At 42.5% G+C, this 13,125-nt stretch overlaps 1 protein-coding gene across 1 annotated transcript in view; it reads right to left on the bottom strand.

The window, feature by feature from the left end:
* Positions 1-13,125, bottom strand: part of Syne2 (spectrin repeat containing, nuclear envelope 2) — a 292,611-nt gene that overhangs the window by 210,116 nt on the left and 69,370 nt on the right. Inside the window, exons 7-11 of the mRNA NM_001005510.2 lie at positions 12,472-12,659; positions 10,391-10,587; positions 7,630-7,730; positions 4,109-4,210; positions 1,524-1,661 (exon numbers count right to left, since the gene is read on the bottom strand). Coding sequence (NP_001005510.2) covers positions 1,524-1,661; positions 4,109-4,210; positions 7,630-7,730; positions 10,391-10,587; positions 12,472-12,659 — 726 coding nt within the window. The remainder of the gene's footprint in view (positions 1-1,523; positions 1,662-4,108; positions 4,211-7,629; positions 7,731-10,390; positions 10,588-12,471; positions 12,660-13,125) is intronic.

Here is a 13,125-nt window from a genome sequence, read left to right as displayed (position 1 = left end):
ACTCAGCACTTGGGAGGCAGAGGCAGGTGGCTTTCTGAGTTCAAGGCCAGCCTGGTCTACAGAGTGAGTTCCAGGACAGTGAGGGCTATACAGAGAAACCCTGTCTCGAAAAACCAAAAAAAAAAAAAAAAAAAAAAATTCCTCTCCCATCTGGTTCCACACATTGTCTGTCTCTTGTTAGAAAACAAACAGGCATTTAAGGAATGATAATAAAACAAACATTTTTAAAAAGAACTTCTAAAAAATAGATGTTACATGGTTAAAAAAGTTGTATAATAAGAAATCGTACAGCTTAAAATTTAAACTATAAACAGTTCAGAATGTACATTACAACCCCTAGAGCAATCACTAAACACTTAATAAACAAAAAGAGCCCAAAACTGACATATTAAAACAGAATTTTTTGACATTTCTGCAGAATAAACACTCTTAATCTTCACAAAAAAGAAAACCAGAATTTTTTTTAATAAAGTGAAGATTCAAAACCAGAGGAAGCACACAAATCAAAGAGGAAAATAATATTTGTAAATTAAATGATTGGAAGAATTATATTATGTATAATGTACTAAACGCTCCCATTCAAAGGTCAGAACTGTCAGAATAAATAAGAAAAGAAAAATCCATGTGTTGCCTTTAGTAGATGAACTATAAAGACTCAAATGGGTTGAAATAAATGAGGGGGAAATGTCTAATTTAAATAGCATCGGAATAACAGGGTCAGAACATGACATTCATATCAAATGAAGCAGATATCAAGCAAAACACTCACTAAATATTAGTAGTATATTTAGTGAGATATTTCAGGAAGTGTCAGTTCATCAGAAAGATACAACTCTCATGAGTCTATTACATACTTAATAAAATTTTAAAATGCACAAAACAGAACTTGACAAAACTGAAGAGGGGTTTCCACAGATTTTTAAACTTCCCTTTCAGCAGCTATAGAGCTAGACAAACGCCAGCCAAGACATAGAGAGGCTGGGCATGAGTATTGGCCACCTTGCCTTAAGTGATATTAATATCATACAAATTGCTGAAAGATACTAGCTTTTCCAGAGGCGTGTGGTTTTAGTGTTACACCATATGCTGGACCATAAACCAAATCTTAATAATCTCAAGAGGATGAAAACCATAAATATGAATGACACTCACAAACACAATCATCCTACATGTGTTTCCAGATTGTCTTCCAAGCACACACGGATCCTGACAAATGACGGGAGGGAAGAGTCTACAGCTCACACAAAACATCAAAAACCTCCAATAGGAAATACTACCTTATCCTCTATGGTAAACCAAGATTGATGGCCAACGTAGCTTTGGATAATCTTGTACTTAAGCAGAATTCCATAAACTTCCCTTAAAATTAAAGTCCTACATAAATGATATTGTGTGGGGAGGGGCAAAGCACGGTCCTGTGCTCTGATGAAGCACCTACCCCGTCACCTAAAGTCTAGAGTCAAGACTTTTCCTAACAGAGCCGCCCCGAGAAGAGTTCTAAGTGACGTACGAAACACAGTCACCTGGTGCATGAGGCTGGTCCAGCCTTGTCTCAGCCGTGATTCATCTTCATTCAGCTCTCCCATCCTCCCTTTCAGTGACAGGACATCAATGAAGGATTCCTTTTCTTCATTCAGTGACTCCATAAATGACAGCAGACTCTGCAGTTAGAAGAGCGTTTCATAACAACCTTGAAACACTTCATTCCATTTATAAGACGCAATCTGCTACCTAAAGGCCTAGAGCTAAAGGTTATGTTAAAGTCTGGCTTAGGCAAAGGTTAAAAATCTTTGAATCCCGTATCCTTTCTCTACCCAGGTTGCTTCAGTCTGATAAATTGAATAACAACAAAATGGCCCACGGGTGTCAGTTATGGGATTTCTACTGCAAAGGAGTGGGCAAAGCCACCCGTCTCTAGACATCAGATCATGATGCCACCTGTGAAAATCTGCCCAGCCCAGAGCAGACAAGACAACTGCTGCCCTGCCATTTCCTGTAGAAATGATGGCAGTTGGTTTTGCTTTTGTGGGATGGGTCTCACTCTGTACCTCATATTGGTACAGAACTCACTGTGACCCAAAGCTGGCCTCAGACTTACAGCAATCCTCCTGTCTCAGCTCCCCAAGTGCATGGCATACACATCTGAGCCACACAATGATTATCAACATGGCTTCTGACAAGCAGAGATGATCCAACTCTTGCCAGTGCATCCTGTCCAACTAAAACTCCCTTCTGCCTGCACTCGGAACTTCAGAACAAAGTTTCTCTTGGTTCGCACTTGTATGCAGTACTGGTGTTTTAGAGTTACAATTCTGTGTTAACACATTATACAATCATTAACAATATTCCTAACTATACTTGATAGAAGCTGGGCATGGTGGTAGAAACCTTACGGTCCCAGATATGGGAGAGGCTGAGACAAAAATGATTTGAACTCAAGAATTCATGGGCAGGGTGATGAAATTAGTACCTCGCCTTGAAAATAAATAAATAGATAGATAGTAGCAAATAATTTACTTTATCTCTGACAACGAATAACTTCACAAAACTTTTTATTGAAGAAACATTATCCTATGATACATTTCTAAATCAAAGGCATAGTGGGAAAGTGGGAGCAAGGGGTGTTCACTGAACAGTGAGCACCTCTTCAACCTCAAACGTGTGCGGGTAGGGGGGAAGAAGGCCTAGATCCTATGGATCCTGTGCTGTTCTGATCAAAGGAAGAAGACAATGTTTGGTCCTTTCTTCCCCTACAGACTTTGAGCCAAGCAGGATGGCATGGCCTACAAGTCACATGATCCATTCAGTGTTGGATTCGGAAAAGCTGACTCACCCAGCTCCCTCAGGGCAAAGGAGGCCCAGAAAGGGCTAAGGGCTGCAGAAGCATATGACAATGTCATCCTTATTCAGGACCAAACACTGGTGCGAAGCACAAAATCACATAGCCATCGGGTTCTAAGAAAGCTTTGCTCCCTCCGGGACTGTACAGTTAAGAACGAACATGTCCTGGAAACTCAACAGAATGCGAAAAGACCAAAGTCTTAAAGCCACACTCTACCCTTGATATTCAGAGAAGTCATTTAGTCCCTCTAAACCTCACTGTCTTCATGTGTGAAACTCATGAACACCACCCAGTTCAGCGAGATGTGTTAGCCTGTAAAAGACTGGTCAGCAAGGATGCTCCATAGCAAATGGCCGGTGTTCAGGGATAACATCACTTCTATGCACAGGACTCCTGGATGAAGCCCCGTACTTTAATTCTAAGACGTGCAATTGATAACCTGTTTTCTCCCCTCTCATTCAGTATTCATGATGAGGGAATGTTCTACTCAAAACCAGGATTGAAGAACATTACAGGGGGCAAGATGATAAATCTTAAGCTTCGAGGACCATTTGGTCTCTTCCCCAGCAGCTCAGGCCCAGGGATAGCATGGAAATAACTATGAGGAGTTCTTCAATAAGCACAGTGCTATTCTGATATAATTTTCTCTGCAAAAGGACGAGTCCAGGGCCATGGGCTATTATTTGGCATCCCTTGCTGTAGAGCCCTGAAGCTCAAACTAGTCTGTGGACTAGCAGTATCAAGAACCGTATTAGCAACATGAGATCTTGGGCCCTGGCCAGAGCTCCTGATTCTAAACTTGCATTTAACAAAAGCATCCATGAAAGCTTCAGAGGCAATATTCTAGAATTCAGTCCAAGTCTGGGTTGTTTAATACTAGTTTCTAAAGTGTGCCGGTGATGGTAGGAATGAAAATGACACGGCGCCCCACCCCCCCAATATAGGGCATGACACTATTAGGAGGTGTGGCCTTGTTGGAGGAAGTGTGTCTCAGTCTTTCTTCCTGCACCTGGATGTAGAACTCTCAGCTACCTCTCCAGCATCACTCATGCCTGTCTGCACGTCACCATGCTTTCTGCCATGACAACAGCGAACTAAACCTCAGAACCGTAAGCCAGCCCAAATTAAATGTTTCCCTTTATAAGAGTTGCTGTGGTCATGGTGTCTCTTCACAGCAATAGAAACCCGAAGATAGTACTTTTCTAAATGTACACTTTGCCACTCTTCCCCAAAGCAGTGCAAGCGAGTACCTAAAGCATTACTCACATGATACTTGTTACAGTAGGTCTCACTTGCTGAGTCCTTCAGCATCTTCTGGAATCTCTTCTCTTGCAGAGTTAGCCAGACCAGAGCATCCCTTACCTTGGCCTGTAATGCACACACATATTTAAACTATGAGTGATTTCTATGAGCAGTAAAAATGACAGCTTAAAAGAGCAATGGATTGTTATTTTACACCAGTGACTCATAATGGCCAAGAGAAATTCTGCTGGTTCCTGTAGCACCTTATGTTTAAAATAGACTGACACTAACACCTTAAAATCATATTGTCAAAAAGGATTTCTCAAAAGAATATATATACATACATACATACATATATATATATATAGATATAGATATAGATATATATACATACATACACACACATATGTATATATATTGGATTTGGAAACTGGTATGTATATATTCTCAGAATGTATTTATATATGTGTGTGTGTGTGTGTGTGTGTGTGTGTGTATACACACACGCGTATATAATGGGGACTGAGAGGCGGCCTATCAATCGCTGTTCTTCCCAAGGACATGGGTTCAATTCCCTGCACCCACATGGCAGGCAGTTCACATTTGTCTGCAACTCCACTTCCACTTTATAGGCACACCTGTGTCACACATCCAGACAAACATGCAGAGACATAAAAGTAAATAAAAGAACATCGTTAATCCTAGCACTTAGAAGGCAGAGGCACATGGCTCTCTGCCTGACGATTTGATTGATGGATCCAAGGCCAGCCTGATCTGCTTAGCAAGTCCTAGGACAGCCAGGGTTGCACAGAGAAATCCTGTCTCAAAAAAAGTAACCAAATCTTCACATAGATAGATAGATAGATATAGATAGGTAGGTAGGTAGATAGACTATCCATTTCTAATGTTCTTTAGTTTTTTTAGGAAGCATCGTCATAGATCATTTTTTAAATGTTTAATGTTGTTTATCATCATGGATGATGAGGTGGACACACACACATGGCAAGGCAAGAGTACGGAGGTCAGAAGACAGCCCTGTGGAGTCAGCGCTCTCCTTCCACCTTCCCAGGGGCTGCAGGGGTTGCACTAAGATCACAGGCTGGCTCAGCCAATGCCAAGCATTTTGATCTCATGTTATCCTCCTGACAGCCTCCTAAGTCACTTTACAGCAGGTTCATTGCCAAGAACAGTCACACTAAAAAAGATTGTGAATACATCAAGATTAAGCAAACAAACAAACAAGAACAACAAACCCACTAGCACAGTTTCAGGGTGTGCTGTCCTATAAAAGTGAGGGGTGCCCTTTCCCTGGATAGTTTCAATGGTCTTGTTCACAGCTGAATGCAGATTTTTCTGCTGGAGGGTAAATCCAGAGGTATCAGTTTCCCGTTCACTTGCCTTCTTATTCTAGTAAACAAAAAGGCGGCTTAATATTTTTGTCCCCAATTTCATAGGCAGGTGAATCTTTACTTTTATATGAATATTAATTAGGAGGGAGGAGCCTCTCAGCGAGTCAGAAATGAGCCGCACATTTCTAAGCCTAGCCTCTCCCAGAGAGTCACCTCCAGAATCAGCAACAATGTTGCCGACAGCCTGGGCCATAGCCGCTGGAGAGGCAGCCTAGTTCATCTGACAAAAGGTACGTAAACACGCTTGAGAAAGCCATTCAAGAGAACATTTTAACATAATGTGGATTTTATTAGGATTTTGTTACATTCACCACACTCATTTATCTTCATGGACATAAGGAAGTTTCTTTTCAGCTCAGTGGTTGTAAACTGAGTAATCAAAAGCCACTTAGCAGCGATTCCAGGAAATCTCCACAAGCAAAGGCCAACAACAGAGCACAAAGCCTTCCTGTATGTGGAGCACACAATCCCATTCAGACAATCCCATACTGACCAAGCTGTGAGCAAAAGCGGACAAAATCTGCCAGCTGGAGGCATGGCCAAGTATGTTAAACTGGAGGAGGGCAGTGGCTGCATGATCGTGCAAATGCCTAAAAAACTGACTGAACTGAATACTTTAAAGAGCTTATTTCACTAAAACAAATACAAGTCAAAATAGATCAAAATTTTATTATCTCTAAATTGTTCAAAAGGACTGAAGAGGCGGCCGGTGGTCAATAGAACTGCAGGCTTTTCCGGAACACCTAGGTTTAGTTCCCAGCACCCACATGACTATGAACTGTGGTCTCTTACCTCCAGTTCTAGGCAATCCAACGCCCTCTTCTGGCCATCATGGGCACTGCATGAATGTGGTACACAGCCATGCAGACAAAATACCCATATAAAATAAATAAACAGGCATGCATGGTGGCACACACCTTTTATCACCGCACTCACGAGGCAGCCTGGTCTAGAAATGGAGTCCCAGAGCTACACAGAGAGACCCTGTCCCCCCAAATCAAAAATAAATAAATCTTAAAATTATTCAAAAGTCAGCTTAATTTATAACTCATCCCGTGCACTGCCCGCTATCGTTTGGCTCTTGATTGATAACATCACAGGCTTGAACACCAGGGAGGGCACCAGCAGCACACAATGGGAAGAAACTAAGAGCAAAGCTCTACGTCACAGAGCATATCCCCAAAAGGGGACCACCGAACTCTAGTCTTGTTCTCGTCTGTACTTCCCTTGCTGTGTCAAACTCTGTCCATTATGATGACCAAGGCCAGCTGGCTACAGCCCAACCTCTCAAACTGGGAGCTAAAATTAATGTTTCTCTTTTAAAGTTGTTATCCATGCTACTTGCCACCCTAACCCAGAACTAATACAATACCTATCTAGAAGCTGTTTAAATAACTCACTGGAGCTTGAAAAGCCATCACTTGAACATAAACAAACAAACAAACAAACAAACCCGACAAAACAAATTATAGTGAGAGAAATTAAAACATTACTTTCCTGGAATAAGCCTAGAAAAGAGGCATAATGGAACATGGTGGATATTGAAACTATGACTCCATGTATGTTTTACATACTTGAACGAATTGCACAAATTGTTTGTATTTTTTTTCCTTCGTTTAAGATTTTCCTATTTGCTACATATACAGTGTTTCCTGCATGTATGACAGCAGGCCAGAAGAGGGCACCAGATCTCATTATAGATACTTAGGAGCCACCATGTGGTTCCTGGGAACTGAACTAGGGACCTCTGGGAGAGCAGCCAGGGCTCTTTACCTCTAAGCTATCTCTACAGCCGCTGTTTGTTTTCTCAAGACAGGGTTTCCCTGTGTAGCCCTGGCTTTCCTGGAACTCGTTCTGTAGACCAAGCTCGCCTTGAACTCAGAGATCCACCTGAGTACTGGGATTAAAGGCATATACCACTATTGCCAGTCATGAATTACACATTTAAGTTGTGTGTGCAACTTAAATTTCAGGTTTCTTTCTTTCTTTCTTTCTTTCTTCCTTTCTTCCTTCCTTCCCTTCTTTCTTTCTTCCTTCCTTCCTTCCTTCCTTCCTTCCTTTCTTTCTTTCTTTTTAAATCTAACCAATTGTGTACAACCAAAAGAAACTGAGTGGGTAGCCAGGAAGACGACATACCTGTGTGGAATCCCCGGGGCCAGGCGCATCCTTCGAATACTTCAGGAACTGCGCCACGTAAGTCATGATGGACTTCTCATCAGGATTCACGACATCTACATCTGCAAGACACACCACAGCATCCATCAGCTATAGGAGGGGCTTCCCATAATTAGTTCTCAAGGGGACAATGGCCTAGGCCATTGGGTTCAGAGACTCTTGAATTAACCAAAGTCGTGGACCAGCCCTGCACTCTGCTGCTCATCCTCCTAGCTCCAGTGCTGTGCAGAAGTTCAGACTTAGATTTACTGTCAGCTGAAAGTAGCTGGGATGCTGGCATTGCGCCATCAGCATCGTCGTCAAAAACACAGCATTGCCCTGGGTGTTGGTTATGGGACGACACGACAATCCAAGGGGTCAAGAGAAGAAAATCAAAGCATTTCTCTTTGGGGAGACACAGTGCACTGGGCAACACTCAGCAAGTGTAACGGATTCCCTGGCACACTAGCCTAGGCATCTATACAGTAGACCGTCTCCAAAAGTATATTCATTGTATACAAGTCTTGTTCAGGACATTCAGAGTTTACTTACTCGTACACAGAATGAATAAACTTGACGTCTATGGGCCAGTATTTGTGTTGCATGTAAGAAAAATAACTACCTTAAAAACAAGGTAGTAAATACTGAGATTTAACCCTTCCCACTGGAAAGACTTCATTTTTGCTATTATTTGTGCTTCACGGAATTGCTCATGGGTGCTAAATCTTTATTTGTATTTATCTATATATTTTCAAACAGGGCCTCATTAGTTAGCCCAGACTGGTCTCAGCTGACTCTCCTGCCTCAGCTTCCTAAATCCTGGGATTACAGGTGTGCACCAACACTCACGAGCATCTGAATGAGGAAAGAGCTGAGCTACCAACATCTTCCATGATGGTGATAGCCATTGGGCCACCATACTGGTTGTATTTATACCGCAAAAGGACATACGTGAGCACGTGATTTGTTCTTTTACTGACTTCTAGAAAACCCACTGGGCAATTGTTAGTAAGAAATACTAAAATATGTCCTGCCTAGAGCTGTCATGTTACAATTAACATTAAAAACAAAACAAACAAACAAACAAAAAAACCTGCCGGGCGGTAGTGGCTCATACCTTTAATCCCAGCACTCGGGAGGCAGAGGCAGGCAGATTTCTGAGTTCGAGTCCAGCCTAGTCTACAAAGTGAGTTCCAGGACAGCCAGGGCTCTACAGAGAAACCCTGTCTTAAAAAAACAAACAAACAAACAAAAATAAAACAAAAAACAAAAATCAAAAACAAACAAACAAACAAAAAACCCTAGTATTTGATTCAGGAAAGAAATAATTCATACCACTAAAGAGCAAGTAAGATTCTGATATACCTACTACTTCTACATATTACATATAGAAAATTACCAACTGATATTCATATCATTACCCTCATACTTCTGCAACCTGAAGCCTACAGATTGATAGAGGAGTGTGGTAAAACTCAACAAAAGCAATCTTGGTCTATTTGACTTCATGGTAAAATATATCATACTCTTTGTTATTTATCAATTATGTGCCACACGAACTTTACAGAAGTCAAATTTATAATAACCAAGTCTCGGTGTGTGTGTTTGCAGAGGCGGGCATGGATCATGCATGTCTAGTCTACACTCCTGCATAGGCAGCTATAGCATCAGCTGGCTCAATGCACTTGTCACTAATCCTAGACACCACTTTTATAACTTCATTTTTGGCACCTATTTATTGGGCTGGGGAGAGGCACATGTCACAGCAGAGGTCACAGGCAGAGGTCAAAGGACAACTTGGGAGAGTTGGTTCTCTCCTGCTACCATGCGAGTGCCAAGAACTGAGTCAGGTCATCAGGCTCGGCAGCAGACACCTTTATCCCCTGAGCAGTCTTGTGAGCCCGGCTTACTTACCTGCCTTCCTTCTTTCTTCCTTCCTTGCTTCCTTCTTTATTTAAAAGATAGGCCCTCACTATGTAGATATGACTAGCCCAGAACTTGCAATGTATATCAGAATGACCTCTTCTATATTTGTTTCCTAAGCCAACATTAATTTTTCTATAAATATGTGATAGAATATTTGAGAAGCAATACAATCCATATAAAAACGGTCTTCAGAAAGAAAATTTTTAATAATAATCCTATAAAGTTAAAGTTGGCATTTTAGAATTTTTTTTTTTTTGTTAATAATCAAACACAAGGATTGAGGAGAAAGAACGCCCATATGTGGCAACCACATAAGGAGATCAGGAAAGCAGCAACCACTGCTCTCTGTCAACCACAGGAAGAGAGATCTGGAACAGGGAGACACATAAACAAGTGTAAAAGACAGAAATAACTTTACAGGAGAGTTGTAGCTCAGGAGAAACAGATTTAAAAACACTATACAGAATATACCAGAAGGAAATTAAGAAAAAGGCTCAGATTACTCCCAGTAAAGGCACGGCTTACATTCTGCTGTGACGTCATTCCCTCAATGACAAAAGTCAGGTCATTGCTGCAAAGTCCCAATTCCATGAAATTCAATTAAGAGCTAAATCTTCCCGCAGGAAAATACACTGTTGTGATGCTAACTCGGGTGTGATGTTCACAGGTGTGAAGTGAACAGGTGTGATGTCCACAGGTGTGAAATGCACAGGTGTGAAGTGCACAGGTGTGAAGCACAGCTGTGAAGCACAGGTGCAGCTTCAACTCAACCTCACACTGGACACAGATTTCAAAAGAAAGACGACCGTCCGTCTACCTTCTGGTTCCAGCAATTTGGGGATCTTCAGCTCATGTTCTGCGATCCTGAAGGCCTCTTTCAGATTGTCTTTGTTGGATCTGTGCCTCATGCTGTCCATGTCAATCAGGTCTGGTCGCAAGGCATGAATGACAGCCAAAAAAGCCATCCCATTTCTCCAGCTTGACTTAAAATCTGTCACATTGACAGACTCAGACCTGTGTAAAAGGATGCGATAGAGACTGATGTTAAAAAATATATACATCGCAGGAAGACAGGAGTGGGTGGGTGAGTGGGTGGGTGAGCACCCTCATAGAAGCAGGGGGAGGGGGGAGGGGATAGGGGGTTTCCAAAGGAGAGACCTGGAAAGGGGAAAACATTTGAAATGTAAATAAAGAAAATATCTGGGGGTTGGAGAGATGTCTCACTGACTGCTCTTCCAGAAGTTCTGAGTTCAATTCCCAGCAACTACATGGTGGCTCACAACCATTGGTAATGGAATAAGATGCCCTCTTCTGGTGTGTCTGAAGACAGCAACAGTATGCTCATATGCATAAAATAAATAAATAAATCCTTAAAAATTATCATAGATTTTGATGTGTGTATGTATATGTATGTATGTATGTGTGTGTGTGTATGTATATATATGTGTGTTTACACACACACATATCAAAATGCTTCCACTGTATTCAATGGTAACTAAAACACAATTCTAAGAATTAACTAAAGGCCTCCTATGAAGGTAAAGAACCTAGCACGTAACCTCGGGATCCACATAACACTAGAAGGAAAGAATCAACTCCACAAAGTTGTCCTCTGACCTCCACATGCATGCCACAGTACACACAGTAAGAAACACAACAAACGCAATAATAGTAAATAAGTAAATTTCAAAAGATAAAAATATATCTCCTTGAGTCCCTTTAGGATCAATCAGAAAGTAAAGTTGAATTTCCAAGAAATATAGACAGTTGTCTCTAATTGTAAAAAAACAGACCACGCCATGATACTCTGCGTATTAGTCGTTCGCTCATTCACCTCCATTCACTACACACTTATCTCGGGCTGGTTAAATGGCTCAGCAGGTAAAGAGGTGCCACGCAAGCCTGGCAGCCTGAGCTCAATGCCCAGAACCAGCTAAAGGTGGAAGGAGAAGACCAACTGCACACAGTTACCCTCTGACCTCCACGGCAGGCCACGGCGTGCCTGTGCCGCACTCTCACACACGATGGTTTTAGTTTTTAAAACGACATGGTCTTGACTTTGACAGAGCTTATATTGGTGTGATTGTTAACCATGACTGTCAACTTGATGGGATTTAGAATCACCGTGGAAGATGGGGTCTCTGGGCAGGGATTATCCAGAGTAGATAGATTAATGTGAGTAGCACCATGGGCTGGGGCTCTGGCCTGAATAAAATGGTAAAGGCAAGCTAAGCAAAAGACTCACTGGTTTCTGTTTCTAACTGCGGATGCGCGGTGGAGGATATACCGTGGCAGATACGCTGTGGCGGATGCTCCTGTGACCGCCTCCTCGAGCTCCTGTCTTCATACCTTCCCTGCCATGATGAACTGTGCTCCCATAATGGGAACAGAGAAACCCATAATGCGGCACAAGATGCCTCGTTCAGGTATTTGGCTGCAGCAACAAACTAGGTAACTAGCACAAGTAAAGTCTCTAGCCCTAAAGCTGCCGTCTAGATGCATGGGAGAACTGTACCTTAAAAAGATATTTAATGCCAGGCATGCTGGTGTGTGCCTTTATTCCCAGCATATATATAAAGCAGAGGTAGGTGGGTGTGAGTTTGTGGAGAGCCAGAGCCACACAGTGAGACCCCCATTCAAAAAGGGAAGGGGAGTTAGAAAACTTAAATATTCTTTATCTGCTCACAGCAATAAACAATGGAAAGCCAGCAACCAGGGTAAAGCTGCCACCTCTCAAAGCAGAATCAGCCAAGCCCACCAAGATCCACTTCTGGAAGATTCACTAAGAAACGGTGTTGCTGGGAGTGTACTATCAGCCCGACTGTCAGAGCCAGAAGTCCATGAGGTTGTGTGGATGGAAGGACACAGCTGTCTCATCTGGCACAGCAAACTACTCACCTGGCACACTGCTCCTGAGCCCACTGCAGAAGAGCCTTCTTGGCAGACCACTGCCATCTTGCCTGAGCTTGAGCCTTGGAGCACTTCTTAGTGGGAGGACTTGAGGTAGGAGATGAGGCAGCCACGCTCACAACCTCCGGTGAAGGTTGATTGTAATCGCAAGACAGAGTCTGAGCGAGCTTCTCAATCTGTGGAAAGCGCAGTTATTAACTGACACGCTAGCACATGCTACTCGGCAACTACTCTTTAGCACTGGCAAAGGACTTTGGGTGAAATGAGCTCTAAACACGACTGAGTTCAGTATTTGACACTTGGGACTACAATTTGGCTTTCCTTAGGTCTGGACCGGGGTGTCTCTTGCACCTGACCCAGGAATGGCTTCCATTCATTCCCTAAAGATCCCACTGGGCACCACCAGCACTGCTGGATTAAACTGAGAAGAACCAGGTTAACACCCTAATCAAACACCTTTAGAGAACAGGCAGACTGGAATGCAGACCCTCCAATGCAGACCCTCCGATTACAACCTACTGAGAACAAAGGAACATTTAGAAACAGGGAATAGGCAGGCACAGGGCAGGTAAGCCACCCCACCCCCAAAGAGAGAATAAAATTACCATTAAGAACACAAAAAAAATATGGGGGCAGTAAATG

This window comes from Mus musculus, chromosome 12, assembly GCF_000001635.26.
Source record: "Mus musculus strain C57BL/6J chromosome 12, GRCm38.p6 C57BL/6J".
Classification (NCBI taxonomy): Eukaryota; Metazoa; Chordata; class Mammalia; order Rodentia; family Muridae; genus Mus; species Mus musculus.
Note: the sequence above shows the minus strand (reverse complement) of the source record. Positions and strands in the feature narration are given on the sequence as shown.